Source organism: Balaenoptera borealis (assembly GCF_965194805.1).
Source record: "Balaenoptera borealis genome assembly, chromosome: 10".
Lineage (NCBI taxonomy): Eukaryota > Metazoa > Chordata > Mammalia > Artiodactyla > Balaenopteridae > Balaenoptera > Balaenoptera borealis.
Genome location: NC_138874.1, coordinates 89,948,891 through 89,973,949, shown reverse-complemented (window position 1 = coordinate 89,973,949; position 25,059 = coordinate 89,948,891). Strand labels below are relative to the sequence as shown.

At 42.1% G+C, this 25,059-nt stretch overlaps 1 protein-coding gene across 3 annotated transcripts in view; it reads right to left on the bottom strand.

Annotated features, from left to right (window-relative positions):
- Positions 1-24,467, bottom strand: part of ENTPD7 (ectonucleoside triphosphate diphosphohydrolase 7) — a 90,112-nt gene extending 65,645 nt beyond the window's left edge. For 2 of the 3 annotated variants that reach the window (XR_014249219.1, XM_082408103.1), the window contains exons 1-4: positions 24,107-24,464; positions 4,739-5,342; positions 4,340-4,442; positions 3,019-3,204 (exon numbers count right to left, since the gene is read on the bottom strand). Coding sequence is in view for 2 of the 3 variants with exons in the window: in XM_082408103.1 (XP_082264229.1) it covers positions 3,019-3,204; positions 4,340-4,347 (194 nt within the window). In the remaining variant the exon portion in view is untranslated. Of the gene's footprint in view, positions 1-3,018; positions 3,205-4,339; positions 4,443-4,738; positions 5,343-24,106 lie in introns of all 3 variants that reach the window. The other variant, XM_082408102.1, reaches the window with a different exon arrangement.
- Between the last annotated feature and the right edge of the window lie 592 nt (positions 24,468-25,059).

Genomic DNA, 25,059 nt, shown 5'->3' with positions numbered 1-25,059 from the left:
CAACTGAGACAGAGACTCCCATCCTGACAGCCAATGTTGAACTTGTGGTCCCTCTACACCTGGACTTCTTGTTATGTGAGCCAATAAACTTTGTTATTATTTAAGTTGGTCTGACTGTTACTTGCAGCCCAAAGCCTCCTAACTGATACTTTCTGGGATGCAATAAAGAGAAAATCATGTTGAAGATGATGAACACATGTCATCATTTCATTCTGTAGCCTAATCATAAACTAACCTTTAAAAAATAGCAAAATAAATCACTGTTTTAAAGGAATATAGATCTTCTATGCAACTGGTAAGGCATTAAAACTATATCAAATAATTCAAATATATTTTCTGTGAAAAAAGGTATTCAGTTCTCACTGAACTAACAGTAGATTTGACTCTACAGAAGAAAATACTAATGAACCGGAAGGCATGGCAATATATTAATAAAATATCCAGAAAAAACAGAGAGAAAAAAGACTGAAAAAAAAAAAGAAATGACTAGAGCACCAGTGAGCTGTGAGAAAACGTCACACGGCTCAGTATGTCACTGGAGACACCAAATGAAAAGTGGGAGAGGATAGAAAAATATTTGAAGAAATAATGGTTAAAATTTTTCCAAATTTGATTTAAAATTATAATCCATAGATTCAAGAATCAACAAATCACAAACATAAGAATCATGAAGAGGGAATTCCCTGGTGGTCCAGTGGTTAAGACTTCGCCTTCCAATGCAGGGGATGTGGGTTCGATCCCTGGTCTGGGAGCTAAGATCTCACATGCCTCGGGGCCAAAAAACCAAAACATAAAACAGAAATGATACTGTAACAAATTCAATAAAGACTTTAAAAATGGTCCATATCAAAAAAATCTTTAGGGCTTCCCTGGTGGCGCGGTGGCTAAGATCTGCCTGCCAGTGTAGGGGACACGGGTTTGAGCCCTGGTCCAGGAAGACCCTACGTGCCATGGAGCAACTAAGGCTGTGCGCCACAACTACTGAGCCTGCACTCTGGAGCCCGTGAGCCACAACTACTGAGCCCACATGCCACAACTACTGAAGCCCGTGTGCCTAGAGCCCATGCTCCATAACAAGACAAGCCACCGCAATGAGAAGCCTGCGCACCCCAATGAAGAGTAGCCCCCGCTCGCCACAACCAGAGAAAAGCCCGTGTGCAGCAACGAAGACCCAACACAGCCAAAAATAAAATAAAATAAGTAAATTTAAAAAAATAAATAAAAATAAAAATTATTTTTAAAAAAATCTTAAAAAAAAGAAAAAAGAGGGTTTCCCTGGTGGCGCAGTGGTTGAGAATCTGCCTGCTAATGCAGTGGACACAGGTTCGAGCCCTAGTCTGGGAAGATCCCACATGCCGTGGAGCAACTAGGCCCGTGAGCCACAATTACTGAGCCTGCGCGTCTGGAGCCTGTGCTCCGCAACAAGAGAGGCCACGATAGTGAGAGACCCACGCACCGCGATGAAGCGTGGCCCCCGCTTGCCACAACTAGAGAAAGCCCTCGCACAGAAACGAAGACCCAACACAGCCAAAAATAAATAAATAAATAAATAAAAGTAACAAATGTTCAAGTATAATTGGTGTCTTTGAAAAAAAAAAAGAAAAAAGAAAAAAGAATCATGAAGAAAACTACATCAAGGCACATCATAATCGAATTGTTTAAAACCAGTGATAAAGAGAAAACCTTAAAAGCAGCCAGAGGAAGACACATTATGTACAGAGAGAACAAAGATAAAAATGACAGCAGACTTCTCCTAAGACAAGCCACAGTGAAGCATCATCTGTAAAGTAATGAAAGAAAAAAACGATCAACCTAGAGTTCCATACTCAGTGAACATTTCTTTTAAAGGGAAAACAAAATAAAGACTCTTCCAGTCATAAAGAAGTTTAAAGAATTCACCAACCACAGACTCACACTACTAGAAATGTTAAAGGAAGACCTCTAGGCAAAAGGAAAATGAAACCAGATGGAAATATGAAATCTACACAAAGGGATGAAGAGCCCCAGAAATGGTAAATATACAAGCCTTTTTTTCTTATTTTTAAAAACCTCTTTAAAAAATAATTGAATGCTTAAAGCAAAAATAATAACACATGGTGGAGCTTATAACATATGTAGAAGTAAAAGGTATGACAACAATAGCACCAAGGCCAAGGGGAAAGAGAGGAATGAAAGTACACTGTTGTTAGGTTCCTACACTGTGTGTGAAGAAGTATAATATTACTTGCAGTAATAAGTTAAAGATGTATACTCTAAACCCTAAAGCAACCACTGAAAAAATAAAAACAGAGTTATACCTAATAAGCCAAGAAAGGGGCTAAAATGGAATCATAAAAAATGTACTCAATTCAAAAGAAGGGAAAAAAAGAGGAAAGACAAACAAAGAACAGATGTGACAAGCAGAAAACAAATAGCAAGACAGATTAAAACCTAAACAATTGATAAATGTAAATAGCCTGAACGGCCCAAATAAAAGGCAGACATTGTCAGATTGGGTAGAAAGAAAGACTCAGCTAAACTCTGCCTATAAGAAGCTCACTTTAAACATAAAGACACAAATAGGCTAAAACTAAAAGAATGGAAAAACATCTATCATGCTAACTCAAACACAAGAAAGCTGAAGTTGCTATTGATATATTAATACCAGACTAGTAGATTTCAGAGCAAAGAATATAATCAAAGATAAACAGAGTCATTTAATAATGATAAAAGGGTCAATTCATCAAGAGTACATAACAATCCTAAACATTTATGCACCCAGTAAGTCTGCCCACCAAGACAAAAAAACAGAAAGATGTCTTTCATGGTTAAAATGCAGCAACAGCATTCCTGAATCAAAACTGAACATTGCCAAAATGGGGCTTAAGATCTTCTTTATGTAATAAGTGGCATGCAGTTTTACTAATAAAAGTGTGGTATTCCCCAAAAGAGTCAAAGGTGGTAGTGTGTTAAACAGCTTATCAAAATCTTTATGACTTCAACACCAAAGCCAATCGAAGCGATGTAAAGCTGACTCACCTTTCATATTGCCTGTCTCGTGGTAATGAAGCACCCCAATGTCGAAAGTCCATGATTAACATAAGTAAAAGGAGGAGACAGGATATGAAGAAGAGTCCTAGGAATGCCACCCGCTGCCGGGGAAATGGGCTCACTGTGGGCACAGTGAAGTACCAGGAGGCTGGGCAGAGGTAGGAAAAACTGATCCTGAAATGAGACAAACATTAGTAAGAAAAGTCTGTACAATCCAGTGCTAAAAAATGGTTTTTAAGCTGAATTAAAGCCCTTCCTGATAAAGGCAAAAAATTCATGCCCCCAGAAGTCTAAATGTTCATTTAGTCTCGAATTTTAGAAAAGGACATACATAGTTCATGGAGCTTCTACTATACAAATAAAAAAAGCCTCCTCTGCTCTTTTTCCAGGGTCTGCACTTTGGGATGCAGTTCAAAGAACCAACTTCATGTCAATGAAAAGATCACCAGTCTCCCTGTGCAATCTCATAACGCTGAAGAATCAGAGCACTTGTAACATTCCCATCAAGAATGCTGTCAAAAAAAACTGGATAGTCAGAAAATTTATTCAACTGATTTTTAAAAATATTTTAATAGGTAACATACGCACACAATAAAAAAAAAATCAAGCAGTTTAAAGGATATATAGTGGAAAGTGAGTCTTGTGCCTTAAACCCATCATTCCCCTCTCAGAGGCAACCACTGTTACTCAGGGATAGTCTATGTATACACAAGCATAAATACATACCATATAGGTAATATATCTGTGTGTGTGTCTGTGTGTGTATCTCCATTCCTTTGGTTTTACACCATACCTACTGTTCTGCATCTTTCTCCACTTACTCTATTTGACAACTGTCTCATTTGGTACATGTTGCTCCACAGAGCCACATTAATCTTTTCTGAAAGCTTCAGAGTGTTATAATGTATGGATAAGCATATTCAACTGTGAAGTTCACTTTCCATAGTAATTCAGAGGGACCTCGGTCTGTTTTCAAAGTTCATTAAAAAAATTGTTTTTTTGTTTTGTTTTTGTTTTTTGTTTTTTTTAACCTCCTCAAGGGGCACCTAGCCTCACTCAAGTGGAATCTGAAAGAACATTACAATCTAGCACTTACCAGAGCTGAGCGAGCACTCACTCTATCACCCCGGGGGCTCTGGGCTGTAAGGTATTGTTGAATCTGCCTTCAAAAGAATGCAGCTTTGATCTTTGCATCCATCTGACCAGGCTGCGAAGTCCAGATGCAGCCCTAGAGCAAACCTCACTGGTAACAATCTCCCAGCCACCCCCCCACTGAGCTCCCAGCTGAGGATAAAGTCTGCAACCTTACCTAGCCATGGGTTCCCTTCAGTGGTCTCAAGGCCTGTCACCTCCTTTTCCTTTTGCCTTGAGAAGGTGGTCTCCTTGTCCCAGTCATCTCCGAAGTCTGCAGCCTGGAAAGAGTTGGTTGGGGTTCCGGCTCACCTCCAGCAGTACCCACGAGACTAGACCCCATACCCCACCACGAGAAGCTCATGGCGTCCACCCACTCCCCGGGCTCCCACTCCAGATCCGTATGCTCTTGTTCCTGGGGCTCAGTGGACCCTACCCGGGCTCCCTGGGAGCGGGGTATTCTAGAGGGCCAGCGACGTCCTCGAGGAACCCGCGGTCCGCAGGTGGCGGGGATGGGGGTTCCCTCTTCCCCTCGCCGCCCCTCCCGGCCCCGCAGCCCTCCCGCGCTCACACTCACGGGTCGAGCGGCCCGCCGGCCCCCTCAGCTCCGCTCTGCTAGGTCCCGAGGTGCTCCCCGCGGCCTCTACCCGAGCCGGAAGGAGGCCTGGGCCGCCGGCGGCGCCACGTCCCCAAGGAAACCGCAGGGAGCCAATGACTAACAGGGGGCCCGCGGAGAGGGGCCCGCCTTCCACCCAGCAGGGGCCGCGGGCGAACCAGCTCCGTCGGCCACACGTCGGTCCGCCAGGGTGGCCAGTCCCCTAGAGCGCTAGGCCTTAATGCCCGCCCCGGGATTTCGAGCGCGTCCAATCCGGAAGGGCGTCGTGCGGGCTCCGCCTGGAGGGGCCGGCTGTGGCTCACAGGTGAGCAGTACCGAGGGGCGTCCAGGTGCCTTGCGGCTGCTGCCCTCTCGGTGGCGCGAGTTCTCTGCTGGCTGTTTTCTCTGCGGCCGTTTTCAGGACGGAGCGGCTCGGGTGGGTGGGTCTCGGGGTGTTCGCGACACAAGTGCATCCCTTGCCTAAAGCCAGTCGGAGGTTTTGTGTCCACAAATCCTGCCCTGCAGAATGGCAGTTCTCCCACCACAAACCTTCCCTACAGCCTCCCAAACAGATGCCGCGGATCCACTGTGTTGTCCCATGAGAAAAAAAAACACAAGTTGTGGGAGTGGGTAATGACGACTACACCGCAGCGCTTATATCCATTCATTCAACATTCATTGAATGTCTACTGTGAGCCAAACATTAAGAGCAGCTGTGTCCCTGCCCTCCCGGACCTTAACAGTGATACACAAAAGGTAATGTTTCCTGAATGTTGTTTTTCTACCTTGCTTACACCAGCCCCTTCTCTCATGTCCAGGCGGGAGCCGCTTGGACAGGATGAAGTCCAAGTCCTTACAAACTTGGCACACACATGGCCGTCCACGACCTGCCCATGCAGCACCTGCAGCTGCTCCTCGCCTCCCTTATCATGCCCCAGCAACGCACCTCTGTGGTTTCTGCCCTCTTGGGCTTTGCTCACTCTGCCTCCTCCACCCACTCCCCTCCACCTGCCTTGAGTATCCTTCCCTGCCTCTTTACCAGGTCAACTCGTCCTCATCCCTTACCACTCGATTTAAGGGTCACTTCCCCTAAAAGCCTTACTTGATCTACACCTCCTTTATAGATGCCTGTTGTTTCACTTACCACATTGAATTACAATTATATTTATGTATCTGTCTATCCCAGTAGACAGAATATCCTTGAGGGCAAGACTACCTGCTTGCATAGCAATGTTGGGCACTGCCTGGCACATAAAATACAACTAATATATGATCAATAAGTGAATGACTGACTGTGGAAATAAATGAAGACCACCCAAATGAGAACAAAGAGGCTATTTATTCTATGCCTGCTATAACAAGGCAGTCAACCACTATCACTTGGCATCTGGCAGAGAATCAAAGGCTGTTAAGGGAGTGGGGAAGTTTAAGGTGGAAAAACAAAAAGGGAAGATTTCATGTATGCACCGAGTACTGGCATGGGGAAGCTGGAGGCAGGCTAACTAGAAGCAAGGCATCTTATGTGATTGTTCTGGGGGAGCATATTTGACCTTCTCCAGTTGGTCCTGAGTTGGGAGGGCAGGGGCAAAAATTAGGGACGCTGACGGTCATTGACCAGTCATGAGAGTTCTGGGCTGATTGCTGCAGGGGCTGTGGGTCAGAGTTTTAATTGTCATATATGGTCTGGCCATTATCCAGTTTGCGTATTCAGTCTCTCATGACTGTTTCTTTTTTCCTCCATTACCCTCCCAAACTTGTTGGGTTTCCTAGGTTGCTTTTCTCCTTCAATTCTCAATTTTCTTTTTTGTCCCTCAGTCCCTACTCTGCTTCAAGTGTTGTATTTTAACCAGGCCCCAGAAACCACATCGAGTATAATAGTTGCATAAAGTTAGGATTAACCACAAAAAAATACAAAATACCAGGTGTTTTTATTCTAGAGCCCAGTTCAGTGCCTGGAATAAGGTAGACATGGGAAAAGCTCAACAAATGTTTTGGCTTTGTTTTTTTTTTTAATTCTTGAAGTTGCCTGCCAACTGTGCAGTTCTAAGCCTAATCTATGTATATTTCAAACTCCAGTGTTCCACTAAATGAGTGTTTTTGAGTGGAAATAAAATTCCTATTTATGTTTTAAATAGTACTTGATTCATATGGTTTATGAACTATATTAACTTAGAACTTGAAGGTGCATTGAAACATCTAATTTATATTTTGTAACTACTGTTACAAAATAGAAAAACAGAAAAGAAACCTACATTTTAATCCCAACACTTTCTCATTATACTTTCTTTGTCCATCTGGTTTGGACAATAATCCCTTCAATCAGTTCATATGCCCTCAGGCATGGTAAAGCCTGCAGTGCTTATCTGATTAACAGCCTACAGGGCTAAGTTCTGAGGTTTCCAGTTAGGAGGCCAAAAAAAAATGGGTTGAGATCATTTCTCCATCTCATTTGCTGTAATTCAACATGTTGAAACAAATTACAGAAATCCGTATTTCAAAACAGGTTTTTAACTGCTTTTTAAAGGCTTGTCTACGATTACATTTGCAATTTTCTCAAGACGTCCTTGACTCTACCCACCCTGAGCAAAATCAGTCAAACCAGTCCCACACTAGGTGTCAGTTGTCTGCATTGCTTTATTTCTCATCAATTCTCCTTCATTCCACACTCCATCCTGCCCTAACCTCTAATGGAATTTAATGTGGTCTTTGCTCTCCCCTCCAAGTTTACTGATCTCTCTTCATGTGTCCTGTAGGTACCTCATTGTCGAAGACCAAATTCACTGTCTCTCCATTCTCACCTTATCCACCCAAACCTCCTCCATGCATATTCCCAACTTTGACAAAATACCCTGTGATTCACCCAAGCAGGTATCTGCAAGTCATTCTTGTTTAAAAAAATTTTTTTAATATATCTTTATTGGAGTATAATTGCTTCACAATACTGTGTTAGTTTCTGTTGTACAGCAAAGTAAATCAGCCATATGCATACATATATCCCCATATCCCCTCCTTCTTCTATCTCCCTCCCACCCTCCCTATCCCACCCCTCTAGGTCGTTGCAAAGCACCAAGCTGATCTCCCTGTGCCATGCTGCTGCTTCCAACTAGCTAACTATTTTACATTTGGTAGTGTATATATGTCAATACTACTCTCACTTTGCCCCAGCTCCCCCCTGCCCCCCACCGTGTCCTCAAGTCCATTCTCTATGTCTACATCTTTATTCCTGCCCTGCCACTAGGTTCATCAGTACCATTTTTCATTTTTTAGATTCCATAAATGTGCGTTAGCATACAGTATTTGTTTTGCTTTCTGACTTCACTCTGTATGACAGACTCTAGGTCCATTCACCTCACTACAAATAACTCAATTTCGTTTCTTTTATGGCTGAGTAATATTCCATTGTATATACATGCCACATCTTCTTTATCCATTCATGTGTTGATGGACATTTAGGTTGGTTCCATGTCCTGGCTATTGTAAACAGTGCTGCAATGAACATTGTGGTACATGTCTCTTTTTGAATTATGGTTTTCTCAGGGTATATGCCCAGTAGTGGGATTGCTGGGTCATACGGTAGTCCTATTTTTAGTTTTTTAAGGAACCTCCATACTGTTCTCCATAGTGGCTGTATCAGTTTACATTCCCACCAACAGTGCAGGAGGGTTCCCTTTTCACCACACCCTTTCCAACATTGTTTCTAGATTTTTTGATAATGGCCATTCTGACCAGTGTGAGGTGATACCTCACTGTAGTTTTGATTCTAATAATTAGTGATGTTGAGCATCTTTTCATGTGCCTCTTGGCCATCTGTATGTCTTATTTGGTGAAATGTCTATTTAGGTCTTCCACCCATTTTTTAACTGGATTGTTTGTTTTTTTGATATTGAGTTCCATGAGCTGTTTGTATATTTTGGAGATTAATCCTTTGTCCGTTGATTCATTTGCAAATATTTTCTCCCATTCTGAGGGTTGTCTTTTCATCTTGTTTATGGTTTCCTTTGCTGTGCAAAACCTTTTAAGTTTAATTAGGTCCCATTTGTTTACTTTCGTTTTTATTTTCATTACTCTAGGAGGTGGGTCAAAAAAGATCTTGCTGTGGTTTATGTCAAAGAGTGTTTTTCCAATGTTTTCCTCTAAGAGTTTTATAGTGTCTGGTCTTACATTTAGGTCCTTAATCCATTTGAAGTTTTTTTTTGTGTATGGTGTTAGGTAGTGTTCTAATTTCATTCTTTGACATGTAGCTGTCTAGTTTACATGCAAGTCATTCTTGAATCTATTCCTTCTACTTCCTTTTCCCATTCCAATTAGTCACTAGGTGTTCTTAATTCAAATGCCTAAAATCCTCTCTAATATCTTCTGATGAAATCTTCTAACTGGTGGCCCTACCTCCAGACCCATGCCCCTCCTGAGTACCCCTCTATTCTGACATAGTGAAATATAATCATGCTATTTCCTGTTTTAAAATCCTTCTGTGGTTTCCCATCTCAATGGGATATAGTTCAAATTCCTTGGCATGGTGTGGGAGATTCTGCTGACTGCCTACCCAAAACACCAACGATCTCTCTTCCACCTTGTTAACAGAATCCCAATTTTATTCTAGTAACCACACTGCTATGCTTGGCCATGTGCTTCAAGAGTGCTAGCTCCCACCTCAGCCCTAGGGAGTAAACTGTGACTGGTCTATACCAATCATGGTGGCCTATTCCCTTACCAAATACTGAGCCTGGGCATATGATGCAATTCTAGCCAATGATACTAAAGGGAAGTCAGCTGTTGGGAGGAATGGGAGGAGGAGGGAAGACATTTCTGGGATAGGCTTTCTCCATCTTAAAAGGAGTATGTCAATCAAAAGCTTACATAATGAGAGAGAAGAAAAGGCCCCTTTTCTACCTCCAGAAGTCATCTTAAGGGTACCTGGAGCTGCTTTAGTCATCTTACAACCACGGGGGTAGGGGGCAAGCCTGGGAATAACAGAATAGAAATATGGAAAAAACCTGGGTCCTTGATTACATCATTAAGCTGTGAAGGTGACCAACATGGGAGCAGCCCTACTTACGGACTTATTATTTGAGATACTAAATTCATTATTGTTCTTATTTTTAAGTCAGTTGAATCAGGGGATTCTGTTAGCTTTGGTCTCCTAACTGATATATGTGGCTTACAACGCCTGATATGATCTAGCCCCCAACATCAACCAAGCTCCTCAACAGGTATTCTCACAACCCTGACATATTGACACGTCTCAGAATTATGCCTTTTTTTACCTCTGAGCCCTTGTACTTGTTATTACTTCTGCATAAGTGAGTTTCTTTCACTTCTCTACCAAATGAACTCCTACTTATCCTTCAAAACTCAGCTCAAATGTCACCTTCTCTCTATGAGCTCCCCCAGTCAGCTTAGATGCTTCCTCTCTGCTCTTGTAGCACTTTGCTCATGCATACTTCTATTAGGGCAAGAATACTTGTTTTAAAAGCTGTCAGCTGTTTGAGTGGACCTGGTAACAGCTGGCCAGGTAGGAAGACAGAATATCTAGGTTTTGGACCATAATGGGTATGTTTGGTCAGGGAGAGTGGGATCCCCTGGGCTTAGTCTAGATGGGAGAGGTTTAGACCAAGAAGACTTCAATTACTCTCCAAATAAAATACAGGAATTTTGAGCATTCCCTCTAGAGACTAGGTTCAGGGAGCTCTGGTAAAGGAAAAAACAAATGAGATAAAAGAAAGATGAGGAACTTCTGCAAGATGGTGGCAGTTGGGACTGGAGAGAACAGCCCATGAGAGAGTCCCTGTATTCTTTGTCTATAGTTGCATAACAAATTATTATCTCTCCCAGTTTTCATGGGTCAGGAATTTAGGAGCAGCTTGGCTCAGGGTCTCTCATGAGGTTGCAATCAAGATGTCAGCTGGGGGACTTCCCTGGTGGCACAGTGGTTGAGAATCCGCCTACCAATGCAGGGGACATGGGTTTGATCCTTGGTCCAGGAAGATCCCACATGCCGCAGGGCAGCTAAGCCTGTGCACCACACGACTGAGCCTGTGCTCTACAGCCCGTGCTCCACAACAAGCCACTGCAATGAGAAGCCCGCGCACCACAACGAAGAGTAGCCCCTGCTCGCCGCAACTAGTGAAAGCCCACGTGCAGCAACGAAGACCCAACGCAGCCAAAAAATAAATTTTTTTAAACAAAAATAAATATTAAAAAAAATTATGTCAGCTGGGGAGACTTCCCTGGTGGCACAGTGGATAAGACTCCATGCTCCCAATGCAGGAGGCCTGGGTTCGATCCCTGGTCAGGGAACTAGATCCCACATGCACACTGCAACTAAGAGTTCACATGCCTCAACTAAGACCTGGTGCAACCAAATAAATAAATAAATAAATATTAAAAAAAAAAAAAAAGAAAGAAAGATGTCAGCTGGAGTTCTAATCATCTAACATCTTAACTGGCACTAAAGTATACGCTGCTAAGTGATCGCTGGCAAGTTGATGCTGTCTATTGGTGGGAGGCCTCTGTGCCTTCTCACATGGGACTTTTCCAGGGATCCTTGAGTGTCTTCATGATGTGGAAGCTGGCTTCTCCCAGAGTGATCTGAGAGAGAGGGAGAGTGTGAGTGCCAGGTAGAAGCTTTCTTCTTTTGATGACCTAGCCTCAGAAGCCATGTCTTCACTTATGCCACGTATTATTTGTTAAAAGCGAGTCACTAACTCTCAGTCCACATTCAACGGTAGGGCAATTAGGCTCCACTTTTTGAAGAGAGAAGTATCAAACAATTTGCAGACATATTTTAAAATCACTAGTCCCCAAGACATGGTGGTCAGGGAAATTTCAGGTAATAGCATTGACATCTAGGGTTCAATTTTGAATTCTGAGCTATGTTATAATCCTCCCCATGACCCTAAACCTTCAGTAAAAGTCTGATAACACTACTGCCACGTGTTGGAGTATCTTGAGAAATGATGGCATAGCAGTGCAAAAAAGATGACAGCAACTGTAGGAAGTGAATTAACAAGTAGGATGATTGAAAATTTGACAAACGCAGGAAATCAATGCCATAGGTCATTCAGAGAAATGAAAGACCACTCTTCAGAGATTCCAGCTGGGGAGGTGGGGTGCAGTATGGCAAAGTTTAAAATTCCCATAGTACTTGGGACGAAGGCATGGGGAGAAGGATATTTATCCCCTTCTCTTGGCATCCATTCCGATTTTGAGTGTGGGCACCTTCCCCAGGCATAGGCCGTGTGTATTTGAGGATTCTAACTCCACCCTGGCTCTAGGAGTGGGACATGCAAGCCAGGTCTAATAAGGTATTGGGCAAAATCCCATCCCTTGGCCACAGCTGTGTTTTCAGGAGTGGGCATATAGTCCAATTCCAGATAAAGAGACATATTTGCTGGGACAAATAAAAAGTTTATTTGCTTTTCTTATGGAGTATAGTGAGGGAGCCTCTCTCTCTCTCTTTCTCTCTCTCCCCTACTTCCTAAATTCTTGACGACATGGTTAAGTTACTAAGTCAAATGAAACCTGAATTCCATTGTATCTCTGGATAGCCAATTATTTGAGCTAATAAATATCCTTTATTGTTTAAGTCAGTATGAAGTGGGTACTATTCTTTCAATTTTTTGTACGTTTGACAATTTTCACAATTAAAATATAGGGAAAAAACTACATTAGATACCATTTTTTCAGCTACCAATCTGGCAAAGATTAAAATGTTTGATGACACACTATGGTAGAAAAGGAGTAAGAAACACTCCATTCTTCCAGATGCTCAGGCCCAAAATCTTGGAGTTATCCTAACCCTTCTCTTGCTCCCATACCCACTCCCCACCTTCCATCCAGACCATGAGCAAAGCCCATTAGTGCTACCTTAAGAATGTATCCATGAAGCCAACCATTTCTCACTAACCTCATTGCTACTACACTGGTCTAAACTACTACCATTTTTTTTTTTAACATCCTTATTGGAGCATAATTGCTTTACATTGTTATGTTAGTTTCTGCTGTATAACAACATGAATCAGCTTTATGTATACATATATCCCCATATCCCCTCCCTCTTGCGTCTCCCTCCCACCCTCCCTATCCCACCTCTCTAGGTGGTCACAAAGCATCAAGCTGATCTCCCTGTGCTATGCAGCTGCTTCCCACTAGCTAGCTATTTTACATTTGGTAGTGTATATATGTCCATGCCACTCTCTCACTTCATCCCAGCTTACCCTTCCACCTCTCCATGTCAAGTCCATTCTCTACGCCTGCGTCTTTATTCCTGTCCTGCACCTAGCTTCATCAGTACCATTTTTTTTTTTTAGATTCCATAAATATGCGTTAGCATACGGTATTTGTTTTGCTTTCTGACTTACTTCACTCTGTATGACAGACTCTAGGTCCATCCACCTCACTACAAATAACTCAATTTCATCTCTTTTTATGGCTGAATAATATTCCATTGTATATATGTGCCACATCTTCTTTATCCATTCATCTGTTGATGGACAGTTAGGTTGCTTCCATGTCCTGGTTATTGTAAATAGTGCTGCAATGAACATTGTGGTACATGTCTCTTTTTTAATTATGGTTTTCTCACTGTATATGCCCAGTAACGGGATTGCTGGGTCATATGGTAGTTCTATTTTTAGTTTTTTAAGGAACCTCCATACTGTTCTCCATAGTGGCTGTATCAATTTACATTCGCACCAACAGTGCAAGAGGGTTCCCTTTTCTCCACACCTTCTCCAGCATTTATTGTTTGTAGATTTTTTAATGATGGCCATTCTGACTGGTGTGAGGTGATACCTCATTGTAGTTTTGACTTGCATTTCTCTAATGATTAGTGATGTTGAGCATCCTTTCATGTGTTTGTTGGCAATCTGTATATCTTCTTTGGAGAAATGTCTATACCATTTCTTACTGAATTATTGCAGTAGCCTTCTTCCTGGTCTTTCTGTCTCTACCCTTGCCCCTTATAGTCTATTCTGAACACTGCAATCAGTGGGATCCTTTCAAGTATAAGTCAGATCTTGTCACTCCTCCAAACTCTCTAGTAGCTTCTCATCTCAGAGGAAAAGCCCTAGTCCTCACAATAGCCTACAACTCACATACCTCTTACCTCTCTAGCTTCACTTCTCACTGTTATTCCCTTCACTCACTTTACTCCAGCCACAGGGGCCTCCTTACAGTTTCTACCTTATGACAGGCCCTGTCTTGATTTAAGTTTTTTGTAATTAGTGTTCCCTTTGCCAGAGTTTTTATGCATCTGTTCTCCCTACCCAGTGCTTTACCCAGACCCTTACCTCCTTCACTCTTTATTAAAATACCAACTTCTCAGTGAGACTCACTTCACCATCCTAATTATAACTGTCCTTCCCACCCACACTTCCTATATCACCATTTTATATACAATATGTTTTATTGTCTATCTTCCTGCAACTAGAATAGAAGCTCCATTCAAAAAATGAATAAAGAAGCTCTTTATGCACAGATATGAGATCTCTAAGAAATGTTGTGAAATAAAAAACTGACAGCTAACAAAAAACCTCATATCACATATGAAAATTAACTTGAAATAGATCATAGTCCTAAATGTAAGTGGTAAAACTATAAAACTTGTAAAAGAAAAAAATAGATGAAAATCTTAGTGACCTTGAGCTTAGCAAAGATTTCTTAGATTCAGCAGCAAAAGCATGATCTACAAAAGAAAAACTTAATAAATTGGTACTCATTAAAACGAAGAACTGTTCTTCAAGAGACACTGAAAAAAATGAAAAGATGAGCTACACACTGGCAGAGAAAATATTTGCAAATAACCTATCTGTTAAAGGACTTGTATCCAGAATATAAAAACAATCCTCAAGGGCTTCCCTGGTGGCGCAGTGGTTGCGAATCTGCCTGCCAATGCAGGGGACACGGGTTCGAGCCCTGGTCTGGGAAGATCCCACATGCTGCAGAGCAGCTGGGCCCGTAAGCCACAATTACTGAGCCTGCGCGTCTGGAGCCTGTGCTCCGCAACAAGAGAGGCCGCGATAGTGAGGGGCCCGCGCACCGCGATGAAGAGTGGTCCCCACTTGCCGCAACTAGAGAAAGCCCTCGCACAGAAACGAAGACCCAACACAGCCATTAATAAATAAATAAATTAATTTAAAACAAACAAAAAAAACCCCAAGTCTTTACCAAAAAAAAAAAAAAAAAATCCTCAATACTAAATAATAAGAAAACAACAAAGAAAACCCATTTATAAATGGACAAAAGATTTACACACCTCATCAAAAAAGATATACAGATGGCAAATAAGCAAATGAGGTATTCAACATCATTAGTCACTAGGGAAATGCAAATTAAAACTACAATGAGATGCTACTATATACCCACTAGTATGGCTATAAGCAAAAAGGCAGAAAATAATTTGCCAAGAATGTGGTACCATGTGCTACTATGTCATAAGGACCCTTAAGCAGCTCTCTGGAGAAACCCACAAGGAGAACATCTGAGGCCTCCTGCCAACAGCCAGCAACAACTTGACAGCTGTGTAAGCGAGCCATTGTGGAAGTGGATCCTCCAACCCCAGTCAAGCCTTCGAATAGCTGCAGCCCCAGCCAACATCCTGACTGCAACTTCATGAGATAACCCACACCATAACCACTCATCTAAGCCACTATCAAATTCCTCACCTGCAGAAACTGATAGTGAATGTTTATTGCTGCTTTCAGCCACTGTGTTTTATAGTAATTTGTTCACTGAGCAGTAGATAACTAATATACAACCAAAGAGGATTAAAAGAAATAATATATACCTTGCCTGGCACACAGTAAGCCCTTCATAAAAGTTAGCTGTTATAACTGTTGTTGTGTAAATGCATGCATGTCCTTTTCACCAACAGTTGCAAGTTTGTTGAAAAGGACTGCAGCTCATTCCCTTTTTTGCACTCTCTGCCTCTCCTCAGCCCTCTCAGCCCTTTAGCATAGCGCTGGGCACACATACAACAGAAGCCCAGTAAGTAACTCTCAAAGAGGGAATTAAATCCGAAGGTGAAACAATTTCCCTTTGTCACCGTGAGGATAACTTTCCACTTCCTAAAATATTTGACTACCTTTTGGTGCAGTTAATGTAAATGCTTGGACTTTTATATGCTAGTTTGTAATGACTGAGCTGTAAAAGCCAAGGGGTGGAGAGGGAAGACTTGGTTGACTAAAAGGAGGCAATGCAGAAATGCACATTGGATAAGGCAGAGGACCAAGTTAGAGGGTCAGGGATGTACCTGTAATAAAAAGAGTAAAAAATGGGAATTGGACCTGGAGAACAGCCAGGAAAATTACACATATAATTCAGGGCTTCAAGGTTCATGGTTTTGAGGCCCACATCTGCTGTTTTTTGCTAATGATGATGTTTTTATTGTTGATAATGTTTGCTGCCTCCATAACTCTGGCTAGTTGCTTTGAGAAGATATCCCATATTTATAAAGGATTCAATACCACAGAGCATTAAAAATGCATGACATCTACTTAGATAAATAACCCAAGTGTCATTCCCTGCTAATAGCTTATCTTCTTTGTACATCAAGGACAACAGCCCATTACAGTCTTTGATAATATTCAAGGAAAGTTTTGCAATTTTAGCCATTTTACTTAAGAAATTAAAAATATTTAAATCTACTCTTTATGATACAAAGCTCATACAATAATTGAAGTCATACATGACATGGACCTGAAGTCAGGATATTACTGTCAGGCTTATTTGTGAGATATCCCAAATTTGGTGCGCTAGTCTAGAAACAAGTTGATTGTTTGAAAAGAAGTCATGTTAAGGGTATCAATTTATATATCTTAAGAACAATTTATTTATTTATTTGAATAAATAAATAAATAATGAGTGAGACAAATTGCAAAGAAGCAAAGGACAGTAACTAGTCAGGGGCATCTTGGTTTCTTGATTGGCAGTTAGGTAACAAGATGCCATCAATTTCTGCAGTGGCTGGGTGGACAGTCATAAAGAAAAATAGGTAATGATAATTATAATAATAGTAATAATAATCAACATTTGTTGGCTTCTAACTAACCTATAGTATAGTAAGAATTTAACCTTCTTTTTCTGATTGAATCCTGAAACAATCCAATGAAGTACATATTATTACTATTACCATTTTACAGATTAGGTAACTGAAGTTTGGATTAAGTCATGGAACTTCAGCTATACTATGCTTCCCTCCTTGATCTCTTGACAGTCACGACCAAGGCAATATCAGAATGAGTCAGAGGTAAGTCTCTTTGTTTCTTCCTTTCTTAAATCATTGTAACTAACCCTATTTTGGGGTTTATTCCCTTGATCTGGAGAGACAGCACTGTGTGGTTAAGTTTATACTCTGATGTCAGGCAGATAAGTGTTCGAAAGCTGGTTTCACCACTTACTAGCTGCGTGACCTTGAGGAAGTTATTTTCGTTAAAGCTCATTTTCTTATCAATAAAATAACAATAATTACAACACTTCTAGGGTTGCTGCCCTCAATCTTTCTCCACAGCAGCCAGAGAGAAGTTTTCAAAATGCAAAATTGACCATGTCATCTAATTTCAACTCAAAATGAGATCCCATTGTTCTTAAGATATATAAATTGATCCCCTTAACATGACTTTCAAAGCCTCTCATGGTCTGGCCCCTAATTCACCTCCCAGGCTGCATCTCAATCTATGCTTCCTCTAGCCCCCAAACACTGGCTTAAGCCTCTCACTACAGGACTTTTGCAATATGATGGTCTCTTTGTCCAGAAAGTTCTGCTTCCCTTACTTAGCTTAATTAACTCTTATCTTTCAGGTCGTATTTCAAATGCCACTTTCCCCGTGTAACATAACTCCCTAGACTAAGTCAAGTCCCTCTAACATATGCTTTTAGTGCGTCATGTGTTTTCCCCTCATAGCATACATCCCAGTTGTAATGCTACATTTGTGAGTCTCTGGTTAATGCCTGTGCTCTTCGCTAGACCCTAAGCGCCACCAGAAAAGAGCCCGTGTCTAGTTTTACTCATCTTTGTCTCCCTAGCACCTAGTTCAGGGCCTGGCACATATCATCTGAAAGAACACTTGAATTGCCTAGCACTATTAAGCTTCACTGCCCCTGCTGTAATTTTAGCCTATGAAACAAGCACCACCTGGGTGTTTAGAATTAGTATGGTGATTACAAAGCAGTATTTATCAAAGAGTGAATAACCTGCTTGGAAAATGCAGATTCCCATGCCTCATTCTCAGACCTATGAGTTGATAGGTCTAGGATAGGGTCTAGAAATTTGCATGTCTAACAAGTCCTCAGGGTGACTTGAGAACCACTGGTAAGAAAGGAAGGAAAGAAAGGAAAGGAGAGGAAGAAGCTCATTCATAGTCTCACTACGTTTTAGTAAACTCTGATAAAGTAATGGCAGGACTCTGCTTCCAGTCCTGGTTTCTGAATTCACTGCTGGGCTTGTTGCTTCCAAGGCAGCTTCCCAGAATTAAGGCCATGATTAGGAAAGGGATGAGCTTTGCTAGCATCCTGTTGGGTGGTGTCTCTGGTGACAGCTGCAGGACACTGGGGAGGGTTGAGGGGTGAAGGAACTGGAACTTACTGGATGAGTCACTGCTACTACCTAAGGGGAGAAATAGCAGCTCAGGCCCAAGATCCATGAGTGTCTCACTCATTATTTATTTATTTATTCAAATAAATTCTACCAAATTCTTACAGTGTTTCAGGTACTAAGCTATTCTGAAAATATAATGACACAGGGGAAAAAAAGTAAAAAAGATACTCCTTTCCGATGGGGCTTACCATCTACTGGTGATATAGACAGTAATGAAATAATTTTATAAACATATGCAAAATTACAGCTATCTAAGCTCTGTAAGATACAGGACCTGAGACATGATGGGGGAACTGATCAAGTCAGGGAGATCAGGGAAATAATTATTGAATTGGGATATGAAAACAATATAACTATAAATTAGATTCTGATGAATCACTACCTACATAAAAAGTAAAAGTTTATTGGACTGTACCTCTTAATAGATGGATGGAGCTTTAAAAACATTTTAAATTATATCATTTAATGTAATTAGATGACTAGATCACTAGACGACTCATTTTTTGGTAAAGTGAAATAGAGATCATCACCAATTCTACTCCTATTTTTTGTTATTATAGGTAGGTACCAAAGAACTTTTTACACAAATAAATGAATGGCATTTTGCCAAATCTTTGTCACAATTTTTCCATATACTTAAGGTTTGTTAAAGGATTAGAAACCATCTCATTTGCAAAAGGATGTGTTATTCATTTGAGTAATCACTTAATCTCTGGAAATAAACCCAAAAAGGCTTATCAAGTGACTACTAATTGTTCTTATTTCTTTTTCACTTAGAGGCACTTTGGTTTTGGAGCTGAAAACCCCTTAAAAATGTGTTTCATGATTTTTCTTGTTGATTGTGAATAAAGATCTACTTCAATTATTTAGGTCATGTCAAAGTGCCGTAAGAAGACATTACAGATGGGCAGAAATTGGTATAATAAAAATATTATATACAGGTTTTTAAATCTCATTTCAAGATTTAAACAAGTTTAAAATTATACATTTGACAGAATTAAAAGAACATGTCACCATCTGAGATGAAGATATTAATTCTAATTAAATGAAATGGTTTCCAAAAGCTCAGGGCATTATATCTTAGGTTATATTTTGGGAACATTTTAATTTTACCAGGTACATAAGTAGATGCTTTTAAGAGTGCAGTTTTGGACTTCCCTGGTGGCGCAGTGGTTAAGAATCTGCCTGCCAATTCAGGGGACATGGGTTAGATCCCTGGTCTGGGAAGATCCCACGTGCCACAACTACCGAGCCCGCATGCCTAGAGCCCACGCTCCACAACAAGAGAAGCCACAGCAATGAGAAGCCTGCGCACCACAACAAAGAGTAGCCCCCGCTTGCCACAATTAGAGAAAGCCTGCACGCAGCAACAAAGACCCAATGCAGCCAAGAAAAAAAAAGAGTGCAGTTTTATCTAGTTTGTGGAAATAAACAGCAAAAAGAAGAGAAGGTTTTATATGACTAGTAGGTAGAGTTTACAAAATGGTGTAAAAATAATTGTTTAGGGGGATTATTTACATAATTTACAACATGTTTCTGTCAAGGTAATAAGGATATAATAGAAATGCATAAATGAAGGGGAAAAAATGCGTGGCAGTGAGAAGATTTGTGCCCAAATAATAATATGGATTTACCATATCAAATATTATTTTTTTCCTGTGTCTGTTTCAACTTGAGTACGAAATGAACTGAAACTTCCTACTAGACAAGAACCAGTGAAGCTAAAGTAATTTGGGGGGATTTTTGCCTTTGAGCCAAAGATGACATGTTTATTTCTTAGCCTGATCAAAATTAGTGATTTTCCTTGTTTTGCCTTTTTTTTAGAAATAACATCCTTTAGGAGAAATAAACAAAAAATTTAAAAAGATGGTGTGATTGCAGTAACTACCACCACCCGAAAAAAAAATGTGCAAAGGGAAACAGTTTATTGCTTAAAGGATGCTGCAACTAACTAAAGTTCCAAAAGAAGACGCTCTTTCGGTCGTCTGGCTACCTGGAGGTTTTTACGCACCAGGGCAATGAATTATAACAAGATATAGGATGGGCAAAGGCACACTTGTCTTTCATAAGGTGGGAGGACAGAGTGAGAAACAGGAGGAAGGAAAGGAGAACTGCCTCATCAGCTTTCTCAGGAAGATGAATTTTATGAAAGATACGGAAAATGAGGAACAGCAAATTGATTCCCTTAAACTGTTCCCCACATACCCGTTGGAAAGTCTTCCTGTACACATTCTCCAGTTTGAAACTGCTAAAATACATAATTCTATCTTCTTATCCCTTCAGCCCTTACTGATTGCCCCCTCTCTGAATTCCTACAGCTCTTATTGTCTATTCTTGATAATTTAGGAATCAATTTCTCTTTAAGTGACTGTAAAGAAATCAGTCTTATTTTCAAGTGTGGCTGCCAGAATCAACCCCATTCTATATTATACTCATACCTCATGTCTGGTCATGTACAATGGCAGTTCAGGGAAAGAGGGTAATGTAAGCCGGAATAAGTAGTGGGACCTGTTTTAGACCTTCAAGATGAGATTTTTATAAGAGAGAAATGCATTCTCGGGAAGAACATGTGTTGGTTAGGATATAAATCAGCTGCTGTAATGAAGATTCAGACTACCAGCAACTACCTAAACAAGTTCTCTCATGTACCAGAGCATGCATAGTCCAGAGGTACTACTGTAATCCATAAGGTAGCAGGTTTCCTTTACCTTTTGCTCTGCTACCTGCTAAGGTAGAGGCCTTGTCCTCACGGCCAAAAATGGTTGACATTTTGGGTCTGTATGCTAGATGACAAGAAGAGAGAAAATGAGGAAAATACTCAAAGAGGACATAATCTTTCCTTTAAAGGCAGAACCCAGATGTTTCATATCTATTACACTCCCATCCCACTCGCCAGAACTTAGTCACACAGACGATGCTAGCTGCAAGAGAAGCTGGGGAAAGTATAGACTTCTGCTGGGAAGCCATGGGCCCAAGCTAAAACTTGGAATTTCTATTACTAAAGAAAATAACTGAGACAACATTGAGACAACTAGTGGTCTCACAGATTAATGCAGAAAAGAAAATGACAGGAGATAGAAGGGAGAATGGGGAAAACAACTGTCCTAAGAATATAAGAAATTAAGATTCTACAGTGCCCAACTGAGGAGTTGCAGGCATGGGAAGCTATTCAGGGTTTATAAAGAATATCACCAAGAGGGACTTCCCTGGTGGTCCAGTGGTTAAGACTCCATGCTCCCAATGCAGGGGGCCTGGGTTCGATCCCTGGTCAGGGAACTAGATCCCGCACGCGGCAACGAAGATCCTGCGTGCCACACTAAGACCCGGCACAGCCAAATAAATAAATACTAAAAAAAAAAAAGAATAACACCAAGAAAGTTGTTTCTTTGCTTGCTAATTTGTTTGTTTTCTAGGAGGGTTTAAGTGCTGGTGAGATGTAGGACAGAGTGTGTGTAGATGTGTTAAGAGGGTATATCAGATAGGATGGGTAAGGTCCTTATTATTTGAAGTGTGGTCCAGGGTCTCACAGCATCAGAATCACCTGGGACCTTGTCAGAAATGCAGAATCTTAGACCCCCACCCAGACCTACAGAATTATAATGTGGCATTTTTACAAATTCTTTAGGTGATTAATATCACATTAAAGTCTGAGAAACGCTGTGCTAGATTATGTTATGGTATGGAATAATCCTAAAATCTGTATCTTAAAATCACAGAGATTTATTTCTTACTCATGCTGAAAGTCCATCTGGAAGGAAGAGGGTGGCAAATACGTGACTGCTTCATCATCCTGACCTGGGCCCCAGCCTGACGGTGCCTCCACCATCTGAACGTCACCAGTCAGGTGGCAAGAGAAGGTAATGTGTGGCTCTCATGCTTTGCTCACACTTCCTTGGTCAGACAAATCTCATGGCCATGCCTATCTTCAAGGAGGTGGGAAGAACAATTCTACCATGTCCCTGGAAGGAGAGGACTCAAAATACTGGTGAAGCCAGGAGATCCCAGAGGTAGGGAGGCCTTTCAAAGGTTATCACAATATAGATGTAAAATGATCAGACACTGGGAAAGTATAATATCTATAGGAAGGAAAAGAAGAGCATGAACAACAACAACAAAAACATTTCAGGGTAATTATTCTGAAGAGGTAGTCAAGGAAGACTCCCAGCTTTAGAGTCTGATTGATTGGGTAGAAATGAGAAATTGTGGAGGAATTGGTTGCAGAGGGGAGTGGAAAGGCTGAGTTTGTAACGGACATGCTAAATCAGAAATTAAGGTGGATATTCACCCTCCACCTATCTTTCCAACCCCCCACCGTGCTCCGGCCACACTGACCTTTCTGTTCCTTCATACACCAACCTTGTTCTCACCTTAGGGTTGTTGTACCTACAGTTTCTTCTGGAATGCTCTTCTCTGGGCCTATCATGAGCTCCTGCCTGTCATTCAGAACTTAACCATAGTGTCACCTCCTCAGAAAGGACTTTCCTGGTCATACAAATGTAGCCACCCAGTCACACATTATCACACCTCCCTACTACAGTTATCAGCATAGTACCTAGAGCTAACCGATATTTTTATTGGTCTATCCCTCTCCCCCCATTAAAAAGTAAGCTCCATGAGGTCATAGACTCTGTCTATCCTGTATCACCAGCTTCAAGTAAAGTGCCAAGCAAAGTTGGTACTCAATAAATACTTACTGAATATTCACATGGAAATTTCAGTTAAAAGGTATGCAATAAGGGACATACAGATAGGGCTCCAATGAGGAAAACAGATTTGGAGTAGTGAAGTTCTCTAAAGTATTAAAGATGAACTAGAAGCATTAAACCTTTAGGAATGTTCCCCCTCAGTGGGTAGAGAAGCGTAGGAGACTCAGAAGTCTAAAGGGTAGAATAGAGTGTCTCCTGAAGCGAGGAAAAAGTTTCAGTGAGGGATGGGTCAATGGGGGGCAAGTGTTATCTCTTAGTCAAGAAAAATGGGAATAAGAAAAAGACCATTGGATTTGGAAAGGTCATTTGTGACCAATGAATAAAGGAGTAAAAATGTAGGGCTTAAGGAGAGAAAGGACTTGGCAGGTATAGCTTATTACTGGAGTAGGTTTGGCAGTAAAGGGAATTACTACTCCAGCAGGATTGAGTGGGTTTCTTTTTGCGAAACCTATGGTTCTTAACTTGAAGTTAATGGATCCCTAGGGGGTCCACGAGTCACTTTCAGGGACTCTGCAAATTCAGAAATTATAGGCAAAATTTTGTGTGTGCATGGGGGTACGAGGTGGGGGGAAGAGGATTTTAGTTTCATTATTTTCCAAAAGGTCGAGACCCAAAGGTTGAATAGCCAGTGCTGAATAGGAAGAGAATAAGTTAAAAAAAAAACAAAAAACGGAGACCCATAAAAGGGCTAAGCTTTAGAGAGAAAAAGAAAAACCTCTTTCTTATCTAAGGAAAAGCTAGAAACAGATTTCTAAAAGTTCACAATTACATCATCATCTCAGTAAAATAGGGAGTAAAGACAGATCTGGAAACACTGGGGAGACTTGTGCAAACACGCTCCAGTTAAGGGAGACTGAAGAAGCCGGGAAGACGGAGTGGGGAAAGCCTGTGTTCCTCAACCGAGCCCGCGGCCCTAGCAAAGCACCACCTGTGCAACGTCACCGCCCAGGAGGTGGTGCTCAAGGCTGGGAACTGCTGGTATTGTTCTTTAATCAGTAAGCGCCCCTCTGAGACCCCAGCCGAAGCGTCTGGGATCGAGAGCAGTCTTACCACAAAAAGCATCATCACCGGGCAGGGGAGCTCATCAGTGAGTCAGCTCAGGGACAAGCTGTGCGTCCGACAAGCTTCCCCAAATTTGCCGTACTTTCCTGCTGTGTTTGGGCAGCTGCCTCCTGCCCAGCCGCCCCACCTGTCGTCGTCTCTGAATCGTCCCGCCCCATTTCGACATCTCCCTTCCCCGCCTCCAGCTCTCGGCCTGGCGCAGGGCCGAGCGACAGCAGGCCCCCGGAGAAATCATTCACTCAACAACTGCGGAGTTTACTTGGCGACTCCGGGGCAAGCCCAGCCGGGCGCTGGGGCCTGAGGAGCGTCAGGCCCTAAGGAGTGCGCCCGCGCGCAGCACGGAGGGGTCAACTCTCCCGACCTGACCGGAGTTTAACGGGCCTCCTCCTGCATGTGGCAACAGCTTTCCCGACATGCCGGCGGGCCTCGCCAGGGGATGCCCGGCCCCGGTTCGCTCCACCCAACGCCAGTCCGAGATCCCGCGGGAACAGAATTCTCGGGCCAAGGCCACCCGCCCGCACACGACCCGCGAGTCCCGGGAGTCGGGGCGGGCGCTCTAGCAGGGGCTTAACCGCATCCGTCAGCGGTTTGACCTTGAAGGCCAGGCACCGCCCTCCCCTCCTCCCCCGACACGATCCAGCCTGCAGCGCCCACAGCTCTACGGGCGCCAGTCAAGGCCCCAAATTCCCCCTCGATAGCCCCTGGGCGCTTCGCCCTCTTCCTGTAGCCAATCGGATCCCGAAATAAAACTGGCCAATGGCCGCTCTCAAAGTATCAAGAGTCGTTGAGCCTATCAAAGTTCAGCCTTAAGTTTCTCCCGCCCTCCAGGAAAGTCGGGGGGCGGGTTGATCTTACATGTTGGCCAATCAAGTGGCCAATAAACAAGAAGCTTCCAAGATCAAAGGGGAAGAGGTGGGATCTAAGCTGTCGCAACGCCGCGG